A 23,265-nucleotide genomic window follows, 5' to 3' on the forward strand; every position below is an offset into this window, starting at 1 on the left:
CCAAGGCACATGCACCTCAGAGGGACCTGCCTGAGCGGGAACATATTGAACAAAAGACTCACACATGGATACACTCATAGCCGAGGCCACATGTTAATGTGTGCTTGTGAAACCTAGCCCATAGCTCTGCCTAGGCATTTGAGGTTGGCTGTACATGTGTACTCAGACCTGATGAGAACATTTGCCTTCTGGTCCAGGTGGCATCAGTTTTTAAAACGAGGTAATTTGGGGTCTAGATGTGTCTTTAATCGGACTTAGCTCTTCTGGAGGAGAAGGTTGGGGCAGGGTGGAGTGTGAGCAGAGGAGAGGGTGGGAGACTAAGGGTCTTATCTGTGGATTTTCATCATTTTCCCCACAGCCTGGTTCTCTTTTCCTTTTCTCTTTTTGGTACCGGGGATTGAACTCCTAGTTTTGTGCATGCTAGGCTAGTATCCTAACATGAGCTAGGTCTCCTAGGTCTCGGGGCCTAATTTCAACACCTGAAGGTATTGAGTCCCCTTGGGTAGGTCCTCCCTGCTGTCACACTCCAGACGGCTGGTTCCTTCCCCATCAGGGTTGGGCTAACTTAGCTGGGAGCTATGCAAGGTCCAGCAGCTGTGATGGGGGGGTCGATGGATCTGCCCCCACAGTGCTGGGGAAGGGAGGCTGGAGAGTGTCTAGTTCAGAGTTCGTTTTTGTCCAGACTCTGTACTGTCTGGTGAATGTCAGCAGGAAGGGAAAGTGACTTATCAAAGGTCACATGGAAAGTCACGTGACACCTTACCAGGGCTCAGGCACACTTTCCAAAAACCCTATGCTCAGGCTCAAGACATATACCAGCTCCAGCTCAGGCTGTGTGGGCCAGATTTAGCCTCTCCTCTGAGAATCTGTAACTTTGTGGCCAGCGGCCTGGCCAAGCTCCCACTTGTAGACACAGTGTGTTCGAGCCCCTGCTTCAGAAAGCCTTGATAGAGCTTGGAAGTTGGTTGGGTTGGGAAAATGCTTGCCTTGCAAGTGTAAGAATTGAGTTTAATCCCCAAAACACAATACCAAGCATAGTGATGTGTGATAGAATCTCAAGCCTGGGGTCACAGGGACAGACAAGTTCCTAGAGTCACTGACCAGTCAGCCCTATGAGGAACCCGTCTTTCAATACTTGACTTTATTTATTTGTTTATTTTATTTTTTTATGTGTGTGTGCCTGGGTACATGTATGTGCACCATGTACATGCAGGAACCCATGGAAGTCAGAAGAAGGTGTTGGATTCCCTGGAACTGGAGTTGTAGGTTGTTTGTGTGAGATATCACGTGGGCACTATGAACTGAGCTCAGGTGATCTCCACCACTGAGGCATCTCTCCAGCCCCCGAGAGACCCTGCCTTAAGGTTGTCCTCTAACTTTTACACATATGTGCACATGCACAGCCCCTCCCCCAGCACACTCACACTCACACCCAATCCTTGAGACCTGTGGCCCTCTTTGCCTATCCTCAGTACTGTCCTTGGGGGTCTTACTTTCTCGCCAGAGCTGTCTCTGAGGGGACAGTACAACCCTTCCCAGAGCTGTCTCTGAGGGGACAGTACAACCCTTCCCAGAGCTGTCTCTGAGGGGACAGTACATCCCTTCCCAGAGTTATCTCTGAGGGGACAGTACAACCCTTCCCAGAGCTGTCTCTGAGGGGACAGTACATCCCTTCCCAGAGTTATCTCTGAGGGGAACAGTACATCCCTTCCCAGAGCTGTCTCTGAGGGGACAGTATATCCCTTCCCAATTTGTGTGACAGTTTAAATGCCTCTCCTTTGATGCTGCTTCAGGAAAAAAGAGCAGCTGGTCGTTTCTTCTTCCTGATGCTGATCCCCCAGGCTGGTCCAGCTTGCAGACCCAAGCCCTGCAAATGCCTTCTAACCTCAGGCTTCTCTTGGAAACAGCACTGGACGGGGAGACACATTGTTGTTGTTGTTGGTTTCTACGAAAGCATTTGTTTCTTACTCTCAGGCTTGGAGTTTTTGTTAGCACCTCCATGGGTTCCTAGTTCCAGCCCGGGGGTGCCCATTTAGGTAGCTTTGGGGGTGAAGGAGGGAACCCAGAGGTTAAGAGCTCAAGGGTGGCCGGCTGCCCATCATGTGCTCAGTGCTGGTGAGCCTCCTTTGCTCCCTTGGACCACACCATCCTCCAGCTCCTCCCTCTCAGCCCTCTGCATTCCCGAAGCTCCCTGGATGGGTGATTGATTAATTGATTTACATATTTATTAAAATGTATTTTAGTAGCGTCTTTGCCTTTGATGCCAAATCTCATTTCCTATTGTGGGGCTGCTGACAGCCGGCATTGTAAATGCAAAGACACTTTACAAAACAATTTAAATAGCAATTGCCACCAGCTTAAAAATGAGCAAAACAGACAAATAAAATACTGATGAGGAAATTGGCAGCTTCAGGACAAGGAGGGCCAGGGGTTTCTAAGCAGCCAGCAGCTCCAGGGGGGCTGGGCCGGGTGAGGGCATGTAATTGTCTCTTTGGAAAGGCCCAGATTTTAGGTGTGGATGAAGACAGGTTCACAGCTGCTGCTCTCAGAGCAGAGAGTGTCGCCCTTAAAGAGCCTGTCCTCGGGGGCAGTCTGAGCCAGGGGTTACAGATGAAGGAAGCAGTCAGGGTTTGAGGCATTAGATCTCTGCCTGCACTAGAGTGTGTGTGTGTGTGTGTGTGTGTGTGTGTGTGTGTGTGTGTGTGTGTGTGTGTGTGTTTGTGTGTGTGTATGTGAGTGTGTGTGTTTGTGTGTGTATAGGCCAGAGGACAATCTCAGGTGTCTTTCCTCAGGTGGCATTTGCTTCGGTTTTGAAGATAAAGTCTCTTATTGGCCTGGGACCCGTGGATTAGGCTAAACTGTCAGGCCAGTGAGCCACAGAGATCTGCCTGTCTCCCTCTTCCTGGCTCCTGGATTATGATCATGGGCCACCACCTGTGGCTTTTTTATGTGTGTTATGGGGCTTGAATGCAGATCTCACAAGCACTTTACTGACTGAAGCATCCCCCTAGGCCCTCTGCCTGCAGTCTGGATATGTGAGCTTGTGCCTGCCTGCTCTGACGTGTGTCACGAGCCCGCAGGAGACTGGCTTCGGGACCAGCAGTAAGAGGGAAGACTATACTATAGACAGGACATTCTGTCCCATTCTGGCCTGAATCTGGCCCCGCTGTGAATCCTGGGCAGGTCAGTCTCCCTCTGCTGTCTCTGCAGAGGGACAGTGATAGAAATCAGGGAGTGCCAGTTTGGGGTTGTGGATGCCTGGCAGGCATCTGGCCTGGGTTCCCATTTCGTAGCGTTGGGACTTTCAGAGGGTTACAATCCCTCTGGGGGGTGGGGCATTTGTGGAAATAGAACAAGTAATGATGAACCCCTCTCTTTTCGTCTGGGCTTTTAATCTCTGCTGCTCTGTGGTTGCAATGGTGGCAGATGGCAGTCAGGGAGAAGGGGGAAGGTAAATAGGTAAGGACCAGTAGACCAGCAGTCCAGGACCAGGCAGAATTTGGGGAGGACCTGTTCGCACTGTTTCCAGACAGTGTTGAATGCTGTTGAAAGGGTGAAAGTCCGCTGGTGAGCTGACTGGGCTCAGCCTCCTCTACCTTGTGTGTGCACAGCCCCGAGTCCCTTCCCTTCTCCCTGACTTTGCTTCCCAGGCCCACTAACTCGGTGTCAGTGGACACCCACACTGGCTGCCCCGCCTCCGCGCTCCCTGAGGCCTCCTGGGGGGGGGGCAGCCTCCTCTGGTGCTCTATTCACTTCCTGCAGGAGCTCATTTGTAGCTCTTCTCTCTTGCCCATCTTTCTCCAAGATGCTCAGATGCTCATTTCCAGCCCTGACCTCTTGCTGGACTCTAGCCTCATAAATCCAGCAGCCTGCAGGACATCTCTCCTTAAGTGCCTCGCTGTCGCTGTAAACCGTCTAGAACCAAATTCAGAGCCTTGTCTCACAAACCACGGCTGCCCTATCCACCCCAACCTGCTTTTATCCCCCCTCTCTCCTTCCTCCTCTCTCTCCCTCCTTTCCTTCCCTCTCTTCCTCCCTCTCCAGTCTTCTCATGTGACTGAATTCAAAGCACATTTTTTGTTTTGTTTTGTTTTTGTCTGTCAAAAAATTGTGGAGCAGATGCCTGGGGCCGGAGTTCAGTTCCCAGAGCATTTGCCTAGCATGCGTGAGGCTTGGGGTCCCATCCTCAGCACCACATAAACCTGTGGCTACAGTGACACAGGCCTGCAATCCCAGCACTCTGGAGGCCGAGGCGGGACGATCAGAAGTTGAAGGTTATCTTCCATAACATAGTAAGTTCAAAGTCAGCCTGGGCTACATGATGCCTTGTCTCAAAAAAACAGGCAAAAAGACTTGAATGGCGGGGGGATGTGGTAAGTCATAATCTTTGATATTCTATTAAGAACTAGAAGATAGCATGTGGGTTTAAGCCCCAGCATCACCCAAACAATCAAACAAAACAAAACAAAACGGGAGAGAGGAGCCGAAAGGCTCCAAGCATAAAAAAAAAAAAAAATGATAATTAGACTGAAATGCTAATGGGCCTAATTTGATCAGTACACATGTTGAAATATAGCCCTGCACCCCATCAGCATGAATGGTTATTACGCATGCATATACAAGTGTGGGTGCACTTAGAGTCAACACAGCACTGTGCTAAATGGAGAGGTCTGGAGAGAATGCAACCATAAAAGACATAGTCTCTGCCCTACAGGCTGACTGTGATGGTGGGAAAGGCCCGGGGGCAGGGAAATTGACTCAGTGGGTGGGGCCGATACAGCAAGGCCAGATACTGTGGGGCAGAGACAGGGGCAGGGGACAAGGAAGCCTTCCGGAACTCACTCCTGAGGAGGAAGAGGAGGGGGAGGAAAAGGAGGAGGAGGAGGAGGAAGAGGAGGAGGAGGAGGAAGAGGAGGAGGAGGAATAGGAGGAAGAAGAGGAGGAGGAAGAGGAGGAGGAGGAAGAAGAGGAGGAGGAAGAGGAGGAGGAGGAGGAAGAGGAGGAGGAAGAGGAGGAGGAAGAGGAGGAGGAAGAGGAGGAAAAAGAGGAGGAGGAAGAAGAAGAGTAGAAAGAAGAGGAGGAGGAACAGGAGGAGAAGGAACAGGAGGAAGAGGAAGAGGAGGAGGAGGAAGAGGAGGAGGAGGAACAGGAGGAGGAGGAGGAAGAGGAAGAGGAGGAGAAGGAGGAAGAGGAGGAAGAGGAGGAGGAGGAGGAGGAAGAGGAGAAGGAGGAGGAGGCAGTGGCTTTGGACAGCAAGCAGAAGATGGGTTGGGGAGAGGGCACATCAGGGAACATAGAGCAATGAGTGGGTGGGAGCTTGCTCTACCCAGAGAAGAGCAGGTCAGCCAGGCTAGCCCACAGAAAGGGAGGAGAGGCACTTCTGGAGAAATGATGGAAGGTTCTGGAGCGTGGCATGCAACTGCACAGGGCCTGTGGACATCCTGGCCTTCCGTGCTCTGGCGCCCGGTCTGACCACCTTCATGTTCCTTTCTATTGACCCCAGAGACCTTGGCTCAAGCCGAGAGGCGATGGTAACCGTGGATGGGGAGTTAGGAATAGGTGGGAATCCTTGCATGCACAGCACGACTGCTGTGTAGGGAAGGCATTCGGGCATCTGTGAGAAGGCCAGCCTCCCCTGAGGGTGTGGACACGGGGCGTCTGGGGACTTCCACCATGAGTCACACTTGCCATCCTACCTGTCTGAGCGGGCCAGGTGGACTCTCACACCGGAGTTCAGTGCCAAGTGACTGGCCCCAGCTAGGTAGGCAACTGAGGCAGTCCCTATTTTGGTTTTCGTTAACAGGCAAACTATTCAGTGAGGGAGTCACTCAGTCGTTCAGATGGTGAAGAAGAGATTGAGTCTGTCAGTGAGTGAGTCAGGTTGTCAGTTGGTCAGAGAGTGAGGAGTGAGTGAGTGAGTGAGTGAGTGAGTGAGTGAGTGAGTGAGTGAGTCTGTCAGTCAGTCAGTCAGTCAGTCAGTCGTCACTCACTCACTCATCCCTCACAATTAACTACTGATAGTGCTAAGATGCTCTGGTGCAGTGGGAAATAAGTTTGTGCCTGCCATTTATATTTCCTGTCATTATTTACTTTTTGTTTTCCCTGAATATTTAGAAAAGTCTTGTTAAAATGCCAACCCACCTCAGCTGCATGGAGGGGAGGGGTGGGGATGCAGCTTTAAGGGCAGGAGCGCCAAGGGGACCGGCAGGGCTGAGGCAGGGGAATACACGGGTTGGGTCGAGGAGCTCTGAAGGGTGGCGGCCCTTAGAAGGACGGATGGGGGCTGCTTCTGCAGCTGGCCCTCTCAGCCAATCCTCTGCTTCCCCGGCTCTTCTGTGGTGGGCCTCTGGGTGGATGCTTGATTCCTCACAGCATGTTCTTGTCTTGAGGCTGTGTGGTGCAGTAGTTAGCAAGCAGGATCCTACACTCACCCCGCAAGGGCCTCTTTCAGTGACCCAATGACTTGTCCTCCCTGAGATGGAGCCTCCTTTGGCGGTGGGTGGGGGCACACAGCACAGGGACTTTGTGTGTGTTCTGCACTGACTCCCCCGACATCAATGAGTCATTGTCACAGGGAAGAAACAGGAACTTGAAGGCTAAGGTCTTTAACTCACGGGTTGAGTAGGGGATCTGTGATCTTAATTGTATTCTTGGCCCATTCCCTGCCCTGAATGGTGGTGAGTGAGGGGTCCTGAACACAAGGAGTCAGCTCAGTGGCCCTCCAGAGTACTGAACCCACAGCCTTGGCTTTGTCAGAGGGACAAGTCAGACTCAGGGCCACACTGGATGTGTCATGCAGTCTCACAGCCACATGGAGTATGAGAGGCCCCAAGAAACACCCCTTTCACTGTGCATCCCCCCAATGAGCGGCTCCTCTTTTCGGCTTCACTGGGTGAGCTCCGCTTTCCCCCTTCCCTGGGAGTGCCATCCCCATGGAAACTGCTGGGGACCCAGTGGGGGATGAGGAGGGAGGATAATCAAGAATTATTTGTTTGGGGTTAAAAAAAAAAAAGGTGGAGAGGGCTAATGGGATAGAGGACCAAGAGGAGGGCATGGAGAGACGGGGGAGGCGGGAGAGGGAGTCTTTTCTTTGGGGAAAAATGGAAATTTAATCAGATCAGTTTTTATAGTGCAAATAGAAAATCAGTTTTAATAAAGCCAAAAGGAAATGCAAAGCAGCGACTTGAGCTGGAGACTGTGTTACACAGGCACTCTTCAGGGGTAGCGAGACGGGGGTGTTTATTGTGTGCAGGCAGGGTAAGGAAGAGGTCTCCCGGCTGAATTTCAAATCGACACTGGATTTGGGCTTTGGGGCGGGCATTGAGTCCCTCCTTGCAACCCCTGGGTCCATCTGTCCAGAAATGGGGCTCTCTCAAGACCATTAGGAGAGAGAAGGGGTAGAAGAGTCACCCTTCCCTTCCCACGGCGTGGGCCCCCCAGTGCCTCCTTGTGGTGACCCCCCAACAATGGTGCCCATGGCAGCCTGCCCAAACACTTCCCTGCTTTCCTCTGACACACACACCCCCATTCTCTGGGCTTGATTCTTAATTATAGTTCTGGCCCAGCTCTTGATTTTATTGCTTTCATTTATTATAAAAAGACCAGTGTCTGTTTTTTTTGAAACGGCTATCTGGTCAAATCATGGCTGATAAGCAACACTGGCTGTCTTTTTAAGACGGGTCAAATTTATCACACTTAAAAAAAAAAAAAAAAAAGCAAGCCTCTGATGGCCTATTAGGAAGCCCCCCCACCCCCACCCCCTTTCCAGAGTGACATTTTAGTAAAAAGCTTTATTTTCCCCCCTTCTGCTTTCACAAAGCCATCGCCTTAAAAGAGAAGGGGAAGGAGGAGGGGAGGACCAGGCACTGAGTACTTTTGAGGCGGCTTCATAAAATATACGGAGGGGGCAAGGGCGCTAACAGATCTGTCCTAATGGGGCTGTTAGCTCGGAGGAACGACGGCGGCGGCGGCGGCGGGCACGTGTTGTCAGTGGTTAGTTTTGTAATTAGGAGGAAGCGGCACTTCACATTTCGGAGACACAGCTATTTGAAGCTCCGAGGAAGATACGGGGGTCTGGGCCAGAAAGATAGGTGGGAAGGAGGGGGCCTGGGGAAGAAGGGGATTGGGTTGGGAGCTCGTCTGTCACCTCTGAAGCTGGCTGCACACGAGACAGGAGGTCGGTAGCGCCCTTAGGTGGCTACCCTGCCCTTGCTCAGCACCTGCTACCACCCTGCACTCCAGAAGGGGGACCTCAGGACATTATCCTGTTGCTGGGCTGGGAGAACAGGGCCCAGGTTACGTCTTCCTGTGGCCAGAGACATCCATACCGCTCACTGGCCGTGTGACAGGGACTGCAGTGAGGCCGTTTTATTAGCCCAGCTAGAAGCAAATATTATTATGAATTGCTGTTTGGCCCTGGGGGGGTCGGGGGAAGAGAGGTTCTGGAGAGAAGGGTGGCCATTGTTTCTTCTGAGTGAGAGGGGCAAGGTGTGGGCCTAATAGGTCTGCAGATGTCTTCTAGGAGAGGCTGAGGCTGATAGAGATTAAGACCACCTGACCTTCATGTTTCTCCCTGACTCTCTTCCTCCGCTTCCTCCTCTCCTGCTTTCTTCTCCAGCAAGATTTTTTTACCCTTTATCCCAAACTTGGAGGCATGGCTGTTAAGAAACACCCTCCTTTTATTCATCCCAGCGAGACCGGGCTTGAGAGGAGGGTCACAAGCAGCAACAGCATCTTCGTGCTCTGCTTCTGTCCCAGGACAGGGCACTTAGCCTCACAACTCCCTCTTTCCCTGACGGTGAGAGAACAACCCGGTGAGCATCAATGGAGCACCTAACACCTGGCTGCCTCAAAGTAGCCAGAAAGTGATGCTGGGTGCTAGGGATGTAGCTCAGTCCACAGGGTACTTACCTGGCAGCGCACAGGGTTCCATCCCTCGCACTGTAGACATTCAGAGTGCTGATACGTCTGGAGGGGGGGGGGGGACGGGGGGGGGGACACACACGACGGGGGACGGACGACACAAGAGGATCAGAAGCTTAAAGTCAGCCCTGGCTACTTAGAGTTTGAGGCCAGGTCAGGGTAGACTACATGAAAGAAAGAGAGAGAATAGGGAGGGGAAAGAGGGAGGGAAGGAGAGAGAAAGAGAGGGAGGAACATAGTTACCAAAGGCCTGCAAGGGGCTAGGCTTTGAGCCGGAGGAGGCTCCATTTGAAAGCTGGACACCAGCTGGAAGAGCGCAGCAAAATTGCTTTCTCTCTCTTCTCTGTCTCTGTCTCTCTCTCCCTTCTCTTTCTCTCCCTTCTCTCTCTCTCCTCTCTCTCTTTACCTCTCTCCCTTCTCTCTCTCCTCTCTGTCTGTCTCTCCCCCCCTCTGTCTCTCCTCTCTGTCTGTCTCTGTCTCTGTCTCTCTCTCACCTGCAAAATGATACTGTCATTTCTGGAAGGTTAAAGGATCAGTGGGAAGTTTATGCCACAGAACCAATGGCCCCATTAAGTGTTGTACTCCTTCAGGATCAAAGCTGTGGACTGGGTAGGGCAACCCGTGCCACAACAGAACCAGGATTGAAACCTCGGGACCTTCAGGCCAATGTGGCTTCTTCACTTGTTCTGTCCTTGGAACACAAGGCAGTGATGGAGCAGCTGTGGGATGTGACTTTGAAGGAAGACACCAGAGCCGGAGAAAGGCTGGGATGTCTTCCCCACCTAAGGATAGAGTCGTCATTTCTACAGTGTCCAGGTTGCACCTCAACCTTCCAAGACCAATGAGAGCTTTTACAGGACCGCTCCATGCCAGGGCTGCTTGGCTCCACAGCATGGCTGGGTGCCTGGCCCATGGCTAGAGGCCAGTGGCCTAGAGCCAGGGAAGCCAGCTGGTGACAGGATAGAGTTGTCCTGGCCTTGGCCAGGCAAAGTGTTGGGTTCTGACCCAGACAGGGGTCCCTGAAGGACCTCTGCACGGGCACATTTAACTCTGTGGGAAGAGGCAAAGTTCCAGTGCCACCAAGACCGTGGTCATCTGCTTAGGGACTTCTGGGACCTGGCCTCTGGAGTGAACCCGAACTAAGTGACCTGGTCAAGCCTAATTCCACCTGCATCTGGTCCTTTTGGTAGAGATTGCAGAGAGTGAGAAGCCCGCTGTAGACAAGAGGGAGACCGTGAGAGCTGGCTCTTATTTGTGAATGAAGCTTGGATGGGACGGGCAATTCAATAGGGTCATGGATGGTTCAAGGCAAATCCACCTTTAGCTCCTGTAAGAGAAAAGGCATAGTCTTAACAAAACAAAACAAATAAACAGACAAACAAAACTCCCCACCACAACAACCAACCAATCAACTACAAAAACTTGACCAGAGGCTTCCCAGCAAAGGCCTCTCAGAAGGCACTCCAAGATACTGAATGCCTGGGAGATGAGACGTCTGGCTGTCAGCCTCAGCCCTTGTCTTTTTTTTTTTCTTTTTGATATGGTGTGATATGCTTGGTCTTAAGGGATTTGCAGGTGTCAGCAGCTCCCCAAGTTGTTTTTTTTTTCTCCTGACCTTCATTGTTTGCCAGTGTATTTATTTCAGGGGACCCAAGGATGGCTATGAATTCACATAGCTACTGTGTGTTGTATAGACAGATGCTGGTGTGCTTGCACTTGTGTGTGCATGTGTGTGTGTGTGTGTGCGCGCGTGAGGTGGGGCACAAGTCAGCATCAGGTGTCCTCCTCCATGGCACTCCACCTTTTTAATGTAGGGGATGGGTATCCAAACTCAGGTCTTCATGCTGGCACATCAGGCACTTTACCAATGGGCTGGGTCTCCAGCCCCCCCCCCCCCACATGTACCTTTAAACAAGCAGATGAAATGAGGCTAGTGATGACCATGTAATAACTTGGGAGAGGACCACAAAGCTCAAAGCAGCGGAAGTGGTCTATCCTGGCTCACTTAGTTCTCAGCCTCCCTGCTTCGAAGGGGAACACTTTGTTCCTGGGCCTTTTAATATTCTGTACACTTAGTGGGTTGTCCCGACAGACTGGGTACCTTTGAGGTAAGAGGCTCCTGGATTTTTCTTTTTTTCTTCTTCTTCTGGTCTTCCTATCCCCAGGGTCTGGTATAAAGTAGAAACTCAATAAATGTTAGTCAAATGAATGAATAAACGTTTGAATAACAAAAATACCTGCTCTACAGACCTCTCAGGATTATTGGAAGGATCAAATGAGATAATGCACATGAAAGCACTTTGTAAATTGCAGAGCACTATACAAATGCAAATCACTCCCAGCTTTGGTGGAAATTATTATTCAAATTATTATTATTATTTTCACAGTAAAGGAGGAGAGGAAGGAGAGGGCATGGCTCCCCAGCGTAGGGTGGCGGACGCTCGGGCTGCAGCCTTGGTGCTCCTGGCATTCTCCAGTCTACCAGATCGCCTTCTCTCCCTCTGCAGGCTGCTGGGTGAGACGGGCCTGACTGCAGCTGCTCAGGGTCAGGCACTAGTTGCCATTGGAATTCTGCCCAGTGCTGGGCACGGCACACTGTCCCCTGAACAAAATGAATTAAATGCCGGGCTGTAAATGAAAAGGTTTTTGTTTTCTGAAATGTCTGGTTCTTTTCTTTCTTTCTTTCTTTTTTTTTAAATCAAGTTAGGAAAAGTGGTGCACTAGGAAAGGAATGGTGAGAGAGGGAGGAGAGGGAGGGAGAGAGGGAGGGAGGGAGGGAGGGAGGGAGAGAGGGAGGGGAGAAAAGTGAGAAGAAAGAGAGGAGAGGGAGGGAAGAGAACTGAGAGAGGGAGGAGAGGGAGGGACACACACACACACACAGAGAAAGAGAGAGAGAGAGAGAGAGAGAGAGAGAGAGAGAGAGAGAGAGAGAGAGCAGACCTCTCCCGCAATCACATTCCCAGTGCTATTATCCTGCCTCTTCAACCCTTGGCCTGCAAGAGGAAGCAGGAGCCGGCTGGGCAGCCAGGAGACACTAGCAAAGGCGTGATTGATAATTGGCGACTGTAATTCTATAATTCATCTCTGCATCGCAGTGAAATTAAAAGAGTTTAGGTTCCTAAGCATAATGATCATCAATTAAATGCCGGGGAGATTTAGTGTCCTCATTTGAATTTTGTTTTATTTATTTAAATGTCTCTTTTGCTGGGTGAGGGGGGCAGCTCAGGGTGAGGGGAACAGAGTGAAGGCTGGTCCCCAGGCAGTTTGGAGCAGCCAGGTCTCACGGGTTACCTGGGGGTGGTGCAGGGCAGCGGGCTTTTTGAGACAGGGGATCCATCATCTCGGGCCTAATCAGTTAATACTGATAAACTGCCAGCAATAACTGCCAATTGTACCGCTTGGAGCTGCAGGTTCATTCATTTAGGGAGTACAGCGGCGCCACGTTGGGGAAGCACTTCTGTCTCCAGGAGGGAGATGATGCATTTGGTGCAGGCCAAGGGGCCACCGCAGCCCCAGGGCGGTGAGGGAAAAGCTGTCTCTAGTTAGCTCGAGAACAGTCCAGCCTGCGGGCGGTGTGATGAATCTGGCCCGTGCCTGGTCTTTGGGCCCAGATTGGCACAGAGGTGATGTGCACTTTGGTTTTAATGTGGACTGCTTTGTGAAGACATTTCCTGGCCTGGTGTTGCACACACCTGCAAAACAAAGCCTCAGGAATCAAGATTCCTTACAGCAGCCCCGCCTCCTCAGCTGTGACTCAGTTTCCTCCTGTGGAGAGAAGGAATTGTAATAGGTGGCCTGGAGGGGTCCTTTGTAGCTCAGTGGCTTGATTCCATCTGTCCTTGGCTGCTGACATCATCCATCATCATGCTGACAGGATGCCTAGCCCACCTTCTGCCCTCCCTGTCCGCCCCAGTTATAGCCCGGGTACCGACCGCATTCGCCTCCTCTGCCTCTTGGAACCGTTCGACCCTCCCCACATGGCTGTCCCCTTTCCTGGGTTGGTTATCGCTACAGTTTCCCAGCATTCTCTGATTCTGACTTCTCACTTGCAATCAAGAAACTAAAAATAGAGCATAAAGGAGGCTCTCCAAGGGGGGTGGCTGGGGGTGGGCAGAGGCCTCCAAAGTGCTCTGGTTCCCCATGGGAATGAGACCTCATCAGCCCAGCGTGGGGAAGGGGGAATCCAATCCACACCAATGACAGAGGTGGAGGCCAGGGGACAGAGCCTTCCAGATCAGCAAGAACAAGGGCTGAGCTTGAGACAACAGTGTGTGTGTACTCCGGAGGGAGGGCTAAGAAGCAGGGCAGGAGGCAGCAGCTTTTGGGGTATTCTGGGTCTTTGCGCATGAATCCCATTGCATCCCTGGCACAAGAGACCCTCTCCTTGAGCCGAGTGAGGGCTGCAGTCCTGGGACCAAGGCCCACACAGCCTGGGCAGAGGGGGCTTCGTGTATTCATCTCTCTACCAGAAGAGGGCGCCCTATTATAATTTTCGCCAAGGTATGCTTTAGCACAGGGAAGCATCATGAAGAATGCTCCCGTGGTTATCCTATTGTGCTGGTAGACAAACAGGACCCACTCACCCTAATCAGGGATTTCTCCATCAGAGCCTTAGATTGTAAAGGAGTGGGCGTGATGTGATAAGATGGGCCTACTTGGTGGCAACGGGGCTGTGTCGGGCAGAGACTCACAAGCATTGGGCTAGGATTCGGGATGATCTGGGTTCTCAGACACAATCGCAAAACGCAGTCCACCTCCCTGCCCTGGAGATCTGAATAGTGCACAAATCCGTGTAAGTGACAGTTGGTATCAGGAGTACACCCCTGGTTATGGAGCCTGGAGCTCGGAGCTGCAGTTCAAGTTGCTATATATACTACGTATGGCCTTGGGCACACTGTTGCTTTTTCCTCTGAGCCTCAGTTTCCTTCTCCTGTCCAATCATAGGCTATATGAGCAGGGCGGTGGGGGTCAGCACTTTGTCTCTCCTGCACAGACAGAGGCAGTGGCTGTGCCTTATCTTCTGAGGGACAGTGCAGAAAGAGGACATTATCACTACCTTTGTGTGGTACTGCCTCAGAAGCTACATGTTTACATGGGGTTATCTTCAGGACCCATGATGCTTTCCCTCCTGGAGGAGGAAGGGGAACGGCTGAGACTGGAATCCCAGGGTTTGCCAGGTTTTGTACCAATGATTCAAATCAAGATAATGCTCCATCTGAACTCATTCCAGCTGTTTGATCAGGCTGGTTTCTATCACGGGACTCAGTCCTCAAAAATGTGGTGATGTCACCAGGGAGAGGGGGCTGTGAGGACCCGAGCCCTGCTGGGGTGGCCCCTCGCTTGGCTTTTCTCAGTCTTGTCCACGAGGCTGGCTATCTTCCTGTACTTAGCACAAGTACTTTCTTTCTCCCCTTTGGGAGGACTGAAGACCTTCTAGAGAATTGAGGGCAATCTGAAGGTGACCCCAAGTCTCCAAGAATACTCACCTCATGTCCTCATCTCTTTACATCCTGAGTCAAGACATCCATTCAGGACTGGTCTGAGGTCAAGGGCTCCTCAGGATTGTCTTGGACTCTTTGGACAGCTCTGTCCCTGTATTTGAGATGAGTTTAGAGGAGGCAGGACTCTGTAATTTTCTGTGTGAAATCCACAAAAGCTACAAGCCCAAGTGGGCATGCAGCCCAACAAAGGCTTTTTAAAAATTACCATGCACTGTCCTTTCCTCTGATTACAAAAGCAATACATATTCATGGTAAAAATTTTAGAAAATACAGAAAAGCACAAAGGGAAAAAATTCATCTGTCTTCTACGTTCCAGAAGCATCCATTATTAACTTTTGAGGTGTCCACCTTGCCCTTTTCTTACTCGTGGTCTCTGTATCGGTGTCTTTTAATGGGAGCCCCATGCAGCAATACTGTTTTGTCACCTACTTGGTGACATTTCCCCACACAACAAAAGCCATTTGATGAGTGTGGCCAAGTGTTTGGTCATGGAAATGGTGGGGGATGGGGGGCATGAGAGCAGGACTGTGAGGGGAGACTCTAATGCGGTCAGATCTGGCTCTGTGGCTTCCAGTAGAGACAGAAGAGCGTCAAATCCATCAGCTGAAAGGGCAGCTCTTGAGGCAGCCAGCATGAACCCCAGTGATCTGAGGATGACGGGAAGGTGAGCTAGCCATGGAGGCTGGCTTACTCTGTTGGCTTCCTTCCTCCATAGGTTCTTGCCCTGGCCACAGCAAGCTGGAAGGAAGTGAGCAGGACATGAGGTGATAATCATTGCTAGGCTATAACAAAATAACACTAGAAGCTGGGCATGCTAGCCTGGGAGACAGAGGCAGGAAGATTTTGAGTTTAAGGATATCCTGTGCTAAACAAAAAGACTCTGCGTCAGAAAATGAAATCAAACCAAACCCCAAACACCCAATAATGATAAAACAAAAGAAAGCACAGCAGTGTAAATTAGAAATACAGCTAGAAATGTGAAGGTCTGTTTCACCTGCCACTTAAGGGAGCATGGATTCTGAAAACCCTTTCCAATGACACAGGCTGAATACTGTAACAGGTGTAGTAGTTTGAATGAGAACGGCCCTCATAGGCTCATATGTTTGAATACTTGGTTACTAGTTGATAGAACTGTCTGGGAAGGATTAGTATGACCTTGTGTGTCGCTGGGGAAAGGCTTTGACGTTTCAAAAGACTCATATAATTTTAAGCTAGTTAGTTCCCTCTGTTTCCTGTTTGTGGTTGGAGATGTGAGCTGTCAGCTTTTCCTACCTCCGTGACTTCATTCTACAACCCTGGATTCTAACCCGTTGGGACCATAAACCCAGTTAAATGCTTTTTTTATAAGTTACCTCAGTTTTACTGTTTTGTCACAGCAGTAGAAATGGGACTACTAGACAAGGACACCTTGGGGTCATTGTGTACTGGAGAGCTTCAGTTTTGCTGAGCAGTGCATGCAGATCTGGGACCCACAGCAACTGGAAATGCTGAACAAATAACCATGGGACACAGGTCTTTCAATTTCAAGAATCCATACCCACCCTGTCAGCATACCACATTCACCTTCTTTAAAGCATTCTGATTAGGCCAGCTGATTTCTGATAAGCCCATCTCTATCTGACTATAATTTTTCTGTCTTCAAACTCAGCCCATTGTCTGTTAACAACAAATCTAAATAACCTAATTTAAAAAAATTAACAAAAGACGGAGACATTTCTTGAATGATGTAGACTAGTGGATGACAAGCATATGAGAAGATCTTCAACATCATTCATCATCAGAGAAATGTAAATTGAAACCATAAATGGTGGTTTGAATAGGTTGGCCCCCACAGGCTCGTGTGTTTGAATGTTTGGTCCATAGGGAGTGGCACTATTAGGAGGTGTGGCCTTGTTGGAGGAAGTGTGAGGGGGGCTTTGAGGTCTCATATGCTCAAGCTATACCCATTGTGGCTCCTAGACCCTTTCTGCTGTCTGTGGATCAAGATGTGGAGCTCTTAGTCCTTCTCCAGCACCATGTCTGCCTGCACACGGCCATGTCCTGCCATGATGATAATCAATTAAACCTCTGAAACTGTAAGCCAGCCCCAATTAAATGTCTTCCTTTATAAGAGTTGCTGTGGTCATGGTGTCTCTTCACAGCAATAGAAACCCGAACTAAGACACCATGTGAGACAATATTTTATACTCAGGATGGAGGGAAGAAAGGAGAGAGAGAAGAGAAGGAGGAGGACGAGTTGGTAAATTTGTAATTATGACCTTTGTGTTCCATTTGGTAAGAATACAGAATGTAGGTCTGGTGTAGAAAACAACACCACTCTTCAAAAACACAAAATCAGAATCAGCTAGTTTCGGCAATTGCCTTGCTGGGGACACTTTCATAAGGACTGAAAACAGGATTTTGAAGGGAGATTTACATACTCAACTTACAGCAGCAGTGTTCACCAAGTGTAGGAGCAACCTTTATGTCCACAGATCGATGGATGGAAAACCAGAAGGTGACATTTTACTTAGCCCCAAGGAAGAGAATCAGCAACATGCTACAGCAAGATAGATATGCGAAGTAAGCAGCTTGCAAAAAGATAGCTCTTTTCCAGCTTTCTCTTTGCTGTGACAGGATGCTTGACATAGTTGATCTGGGCTCACAGTCTCAGAGGGCTCCATCCCTAGTCCCTGGCTCTAATTCATTCTGGGCCTGTGGTGAAGAAGAACCTCATGGCAGATGGAGTCTGGAGGAGGGGCCATCCAGAGGTAACTCATGATGGGAAGCAGAATTGCGAGGGGATGACGGGAGAAAGAGGGGAAGAAGGAGAAAAAAAAAATAAGTAAAAAGAGGCCAAAGGAAAAAAACCTTTCTTGAAAGGCTCACTCACCCCTTTCCCCAGTGACCCACTTCGTCCTGCTAGGTTCTACCTGCAGACATTTCCAGAACTTTCCCCTATACCACTACCAGTTGGGGAGGGGAGCACTCGAGTCTTTAGGAGACAGTGTATGTTGAAACCACAGCAATGGGGGATTTAGAGAGGTTAAATTCACAGAGATTCAAAGTAGAATGGAGGGGGCGGGGACCCGGAGAGTGGAGAGAGGGGAAATGGAGACTGGTTCCACAGACATTGAGTCTCGGATTTCAGTTCTGGACATGGGTTGTGTGACAAGCATGTATGTGATACTGTTGGGTTGTACACTTAAACATGGTTAGAAGGAGAAATTTATGTCGTTTTTTTTCTGAATTACAGTTAAACAAAACAACAACAACAACAACAACAACCCCTGCTGATGGTCTTGCCTTCTCTGGCCAGCCCAGCAGGGGAAGCAGACCTTCTTCTCAGAACTCCTGGAAGTGATTACTCTTTCCACGCCTGGGCTGATGATACCCCAACCGGCTTCTTCTGTGTGTGACATTCGAGATTCCTTTTTGACAAGCCGTTTGAAGGCAGGGATAAAATCTTTACCTTTTTATTTCCCCCCCCATGGCACCTCACACTGTCTCAAGCCTAATAACAGTTCAATTAATATCTGCTGACTGGATCCTCACTTCCCTTGATGTGTTTTGGTCCGCGAGTTGGCGGGTGATGGATGGAAGAGAGAGCAGCCGCTAAGGAGAAGGGCATGAGGGAGCGCGCCGGGCTGCCAGTTTATTTTCCACGCGTTGCCTGTGAATTGTCTGGGCAGCTACATCCCCCTGTGGTCAAACTTACACATATTCGTATTATTTTTTACTGGTACCTAGATGGAGGCGGTACCGTGAGGACGTGAGGTAGATTAGTTGTAAGAGAATGGTGGTGAGGCTGAGAAATGTCGGCGGACATGAGCCTGACCTGCACCTCCTCTGGAAAACAGGTCTGTAACTCTCCTCAGCCACCCAGCTCAGGGTCTCACAGATCTTCCGACAGATCTTCCGCGGGGAAGAAGCCGTCCTCCTGACCTCTCCCTTCCCCTCCCCACCTCCGTGTAAACTTCTTCTCGGCTGAAATGGAGACATTCTCTTGTCGCCTTCGCCCTTGTACACTCTTTTTAAAAACTGGACTCGAACAGAATAAAGATCCCTCCCGTAAGGTAACTGTAATTCTCCTCTTTGTAGGGTGGTTCCTCTGTTAAATTAATTGTCTGGCTCTCCTGAAAAGCAATCTTTTCCCCCAGTTCATGTTCCGTTTTTGACCTAACATGGCCATTCTTGGCCTTTTGAATGGGATTTGCTTCTGGTCGGGAATTACATTTCCATAGCAACGCCCGGCAGCCATCTTAAAAGCACTCCTCCCCTCCACCGCGCAGGCAGCCCGGTGTTAAGGTTCTGCCATCCCTCTCACACAGAAGCCATGGGTGTATTTGTTCTCATTTAGGCGGGGCAGACAACAGCAATGGCTACTCAGACCCCTGACAAGCTGAAGAAAGCCCCGCAAAGGAAGAAGGCTGCTGTCTGTTCCTGGGGGGGCCCCGGGCTGCTGTTCACTTTTTAGTTTCACAGCCTGCTTTACAAAACTTGGGGTGGAGGTTTTCATCTCATGCCTGAATCACCCAGGCCTTTTTCTCTAAGCAGGGCACCCCACTAAGCTAGAAGCAAGAGAATGGCCTGTATTCTAGCTTTGGGGATCTGTGTGTTTCAAGCTTGTTATTTATGGCTGTTTTTTAAAAAGTAAACCATAAGAAGTGTGAAGTTTTTAAAAACTTAAAAATATACCCCTCTGCCCCCTATTAGTGACTCTGAAGGATCTTTGTCGTCCATGGAATTAACTTCAGACTCTGCCGCACAGCAGCAGCAAGGCCTTCAGTTTGCTGGTTCCTGCCTGTCTCAACTCACCCACACTCCCTTCCCTTCCTCCTCCGTCCTACAGAGAGGAGATGAGCTCTCAGGAGAGAGCCAACACTCCCATCCTGTGTGTCCCACCCCTGAACCTGAGGCACCTCCCTGTACCCACCTGCCCAAGTCCTTCTCCTTCCTCAGCGTGGGTTTTCTCAGCTGGTGTGTGGGGAATACAATTGCAGAAGAAGTCGTGGCCATCTGGGGGGTGGCAAGTGGGCTTCGGACTGCTGGAAAGCCCTCCAGGCCAGTCTTCCCATCTACATCTGCACTGTTTATTTGTCTTAGTGAGCCACCAGTTGGGGTCATTTCCTGGGGGTGCCATGTTATAAAGAAGTTGGCGGCTCTGCTTTAGGGCCCAGCCGCCTCCTCCACCAGTCTCTCCTACCCTCCAGCTAACAGGCTTGAGCTCTCCCCGAGGCACCTTCTCCAATCCGTTTTCCCTGGCAGTCTGTGTGTCTCTCTGTGTCTTCAGTATTTACCATTTCTCCTACACATAACACCCCCCAATCCACTCGCCCCCCCTCCACTCACCACCCCCACCTAGGGCCTGACGGCTCTTTAGCAATTTCCTTAGTATGTAGTTATACCAAACAGACTAGAACCACCTTCTCTTGTGTGAAATTGGGTCCCTTTAAATGCTTGTTGATTTGAATTCTAACCATGGATTGTCTTCCCGGAGGAATTCCCCTGACACGCTGCTCTTATTCCAGTGACCCCACCACTCTTCAGACCACTTCTGGAGTTTCTTTGCTGGAACTGTTTTCAGAAGATCTATGAGCTGAAGAATAAAATGAGTCTCTTTTCCTTAGACTCGAACACCGTGTACTTAATTCTCATTTTGTTGTCATTGTTAGTCAACAAATATTTATTGAGCTCCAGGCACGAGGCTGTTTTCTTAAAAATTTAATATAAACTACTTGTCTACCTTATTGGCAAGATTTGGCTCTAAATAAGTTTGGTCTCTTTCCAGAAATCAAATCTACTCTCGGAACATTACAGATTTACTATCTTGGAGCAGATTCACAACAAGGAAAACAAAGACTGCGAAACGGCAGCAAGGGACACAGGACGGTGGCAGCCGTGGAAATGGCCACAGCACCGGGAGGAGGGACTTCTCAACGTCCACCCTGCAAGGGACAGCAAGGCCAGGGCGGTGAGCGCTGGGGTGTGCGAGTCCCATCGCCCATCCCTGGGACCAAATACCCAGCGAAAGCAACGGAAGGGAAAGGAGGATTTGTTTCACCCGTGGTTTGAAGAGATGCAGTCCCTCATGGTGGTAAGGCACGGCAGTGGGAGTATTAGGGAGCTGGTCCCATCGTATTCAGCCAGAAATAGATGGATGCTGTTGTTCCACTCACTTCTATCTTTTTATACACTCCAGGACCCTATGTCCTCGGGATAGTGCAACTAACATTTGGGGTCTTTCCCCTTCCCTTAAATTTCTCTGGAAACACCCTTACAGACCCACCCAGAGGTGTATCTCCTAGGTGACTCTAAATCCCTTTGGCAGAGATGTTTGTTTGTTAAGACTCATTCTCCTTGGCTTAAGTCACCTTTGCACAGGTAGGTGTCATTCAAAGGACAATGGAGCACAGTGATCTGTACCCTTCAAGAGCTTCTGTCCAAAAAAAAAAAAAAAAGGAATCTTCTCTAGGATTCTGTCGATTCTCAAGAACACATCTGACCCCGTGAATCAGTATAGTGTGTGCTTAAGATTATGCTATTTGTATGCCATCGAATTCATCTGTGCCCTGGCTTTGCTGCTGGGCTGGGCTGTCTTGGGGCTCACTTTGCTCCCCTGTTTCATGGAAGGCTGCTGTGTACTTTACAGAGCTGCTGCAGAGGTAGTCATTGGCTCTGACACACAGCTATTCTGATTTCAAACAAAGCTTCCACAAACATATTGGATTATTATCGTTTTCCCAGGAGAATGGAGGGCGAGGTAAGAACTCCTGCCTGCCAGCTTTTGGAGCCTGGGATTATAGAGTGGCGTTTGAGATGTTCCAAGTCCTCCAGAGGGAACAGTAGAGCTGGCTGGTGAAATGTCAGGGCTGCATCTCAGGAAGGATGCTGTCTGAGGCTGGTTTATCCAGCAGGATGTGTGAATGAACGAGACTAAGGAGCCATTCCTGGAGAAGGGGCCTAGCTTGGCATAGTACACTGCTGTGACTTGGATCTTAAATGCCTCCGGAGAGCCCAGGTGTTGAAAGCTGAGTCAGCTGTGTCTCTGTTGGAAGGTGGTGGAACCTTCAGAAAGTGGGGCCCAGAGGGAGGCCCGGATGGGTCATTGAGGGCAGCCCTCGAAGGGGATGTCGAGATCCTGAATCCTCTATAGTTGCATCCCAGCTGACATGAGGTAAGCAGCTCACTCTTGTGCTCCCTTGTGACTCCAACACCATGTTCTATTTTGCTACAGGCCCCAAATCAACAGAGCCTATTATGACTGAGACTTCTGAAACAGTGACCCCAAATAAGCCATTGCCTCTCATACAGCTTGGGTATGTTGTCACAGCAGCACAAGTTTCCTGACACACACTCAAGGTATTCCTCACTCACTGCTTCCAGCAGAGTAGCTGTTTGAAAGACAGTTGGGTCCTTCTCCTTCTCTTTGGGCTCTGCTTGCAAATGCACCTAACAGACCTGCTACTCCTCCAAGCACCGATTCTAACTCCTGCTGGTCTACACTCGATCCATCTGGAAAGCTTCCCGGAAGGACATGATTAGGGCCAGCAGTTGGGTAAACTCGCAGGTGTCTGCCACACATCAACTCATGCGACCCTAAGAGGCAGGTAGGCCTTCTAGTGGTCCTTGCTTTATGGATGGGGAAATCAAGGCTCGGAGAGGTGAGCAAATCGACCAGCCCCACGTGGCTGCTCAGTGCAAATGACTTGTCAAGGAAGTGGAATGGAGAACATCTCAGTGGCCTCCTCAGGCCTGGACTGCACTCAGGAGTTTGCGGATCAGCAGGATACCGTGACACACACATCTGTAACCCCAGCACTCAGGAGCGGAAGGTAGGAGAGTCTTGAGATTGTGAGTTTGAGGCCAGGTTTGGCCACATAGTGAGTCCGTTCTTAGAAAAAAAGAAAAGTAAAAGGAATTTACATTTTAATCCAAATGAATTCATTACTTAATCACATTTACCATTTGTCCTCCTTCTAATGCCTGGGTTCCAGGAGGCCAAATTTTTTGCCTTTTTTTTTTTTTATTAACTGCTGAATCTCAAGTAACTAGAACCATGGGAGCACACAGAAATGCATAATACATATTTATTGAATAAATGAAGTATCAATATTTTTTAAAGACTTTTCTCCTGTTTTTTTCTGGGTGTCTCCCTTACCCACACACATTGCTTTTTAGAAATTTTGGTCTGTGAGTTGTTGGGTCTTTCCACGATCCTTTGCTGTCTGGGTGGGTTTCCATCAAAATACCGACTCTTCCCCAGAGGAAAGCACAGTCCTGGTCTGAAGTCTGTGTTCATGGATATTTTTCCTAGAGACAATTACAGTTCTTGGCAATCAGTTGCTTCTGATGGTACATTAGACCTATAGACATGATCCTGTGGTGTGTTTCAAGTCTTTAAGCTGAGTCTCTGTTGAGAATGTATGCTTCTATTTGCTACAGACTTTCGCCCTCCCCACTCTACCCTGGGCAGAGCGATTCTAGTGCAACCCCAGCTTAACAGTTGAGGAAATGGAAGCTCCCCGTGAGCAGTGAGCTGCTCACAGTCACGTAGCAGGCAGGGGCTGAACTAAGCTCTCCTCAACTTCCTGGTCCTGTGTGCGTTCTCTTACATCCTTACCGTGTGTCCCCTTGCAGGAATGCCCTGTTTGGCTAGGAATGAAAACTGATGTCATTAGTCCAGGGGATGTGAGTCTGGGGTGAAGGGACAGAGGAGATGAACTGAACGGAGACAAGCACCTCTCTTTGTTCTGTTCTCAAAAAGCCATGGTGCTCATTGGCGACCCCTCCAAATGATGGCGTTTTCAGCAAATGAGAGGGGAGCAGGTCTCTCTCTTCCACCCCCATTGTAATTAGTTGT

The 23,265-nt window shown here is 49.8% G+C and overlaps 1 protein-coding gene across 3 annotated transcripts in view; it reads left to right on the plus strand.

Moving 5' to 3' along the window:
* The window catches only part of LOC121830825 (uncharacterized), a 46,912-nt gene extending 24,435 nt beyond the window's left edge, over positions 1-22,477 (plus strand). For 2 of the 3 annotated variants that reach the window (XR_013052730.1, XR_013052731.1), the window contains 3 exons: positions 18,153-18,262; positions 20,194-20,499; positions 21,640-22,477. Coding sequence is in view for 1 of the 3 variants with exons in the window: in XM_076576202.1 (XP_076432317.1) it covers positions 18,218-18,262; positions 20,194-20,499; positions 21,640-21,666 (378 nt within the window). In the remaining 2 variants the exon portion in view is untranslated. Of the gene's footprint in view, positions 1-17,473; positions 18,263-20,193; positions 20,500-21,639 lie in introns of those variants that run through there. The other variant, XM_076576202.1, reaches the window with a different exon arrangement.
* The last annotated feature ends 788 nt before the right edge of the window (positions 22,478-23,265 follow it).

Source organism: Peromyscus maniculatus, chromosome 7, assembly GCF_049852395.1.
Source record: "Peromyscus maniculatus bairdii isolate BWxNUB_F1_BW_parent chromosome 7, HU_Pman_BW_mat_3.1, whole genome shotgun sequence".
Lineage (NCBI taxonomy): Eukaryota > Metazoa > Chordata > Mammalia > Rodentia > Cricetidae > Peromyscus > Peromyscus maniculatus.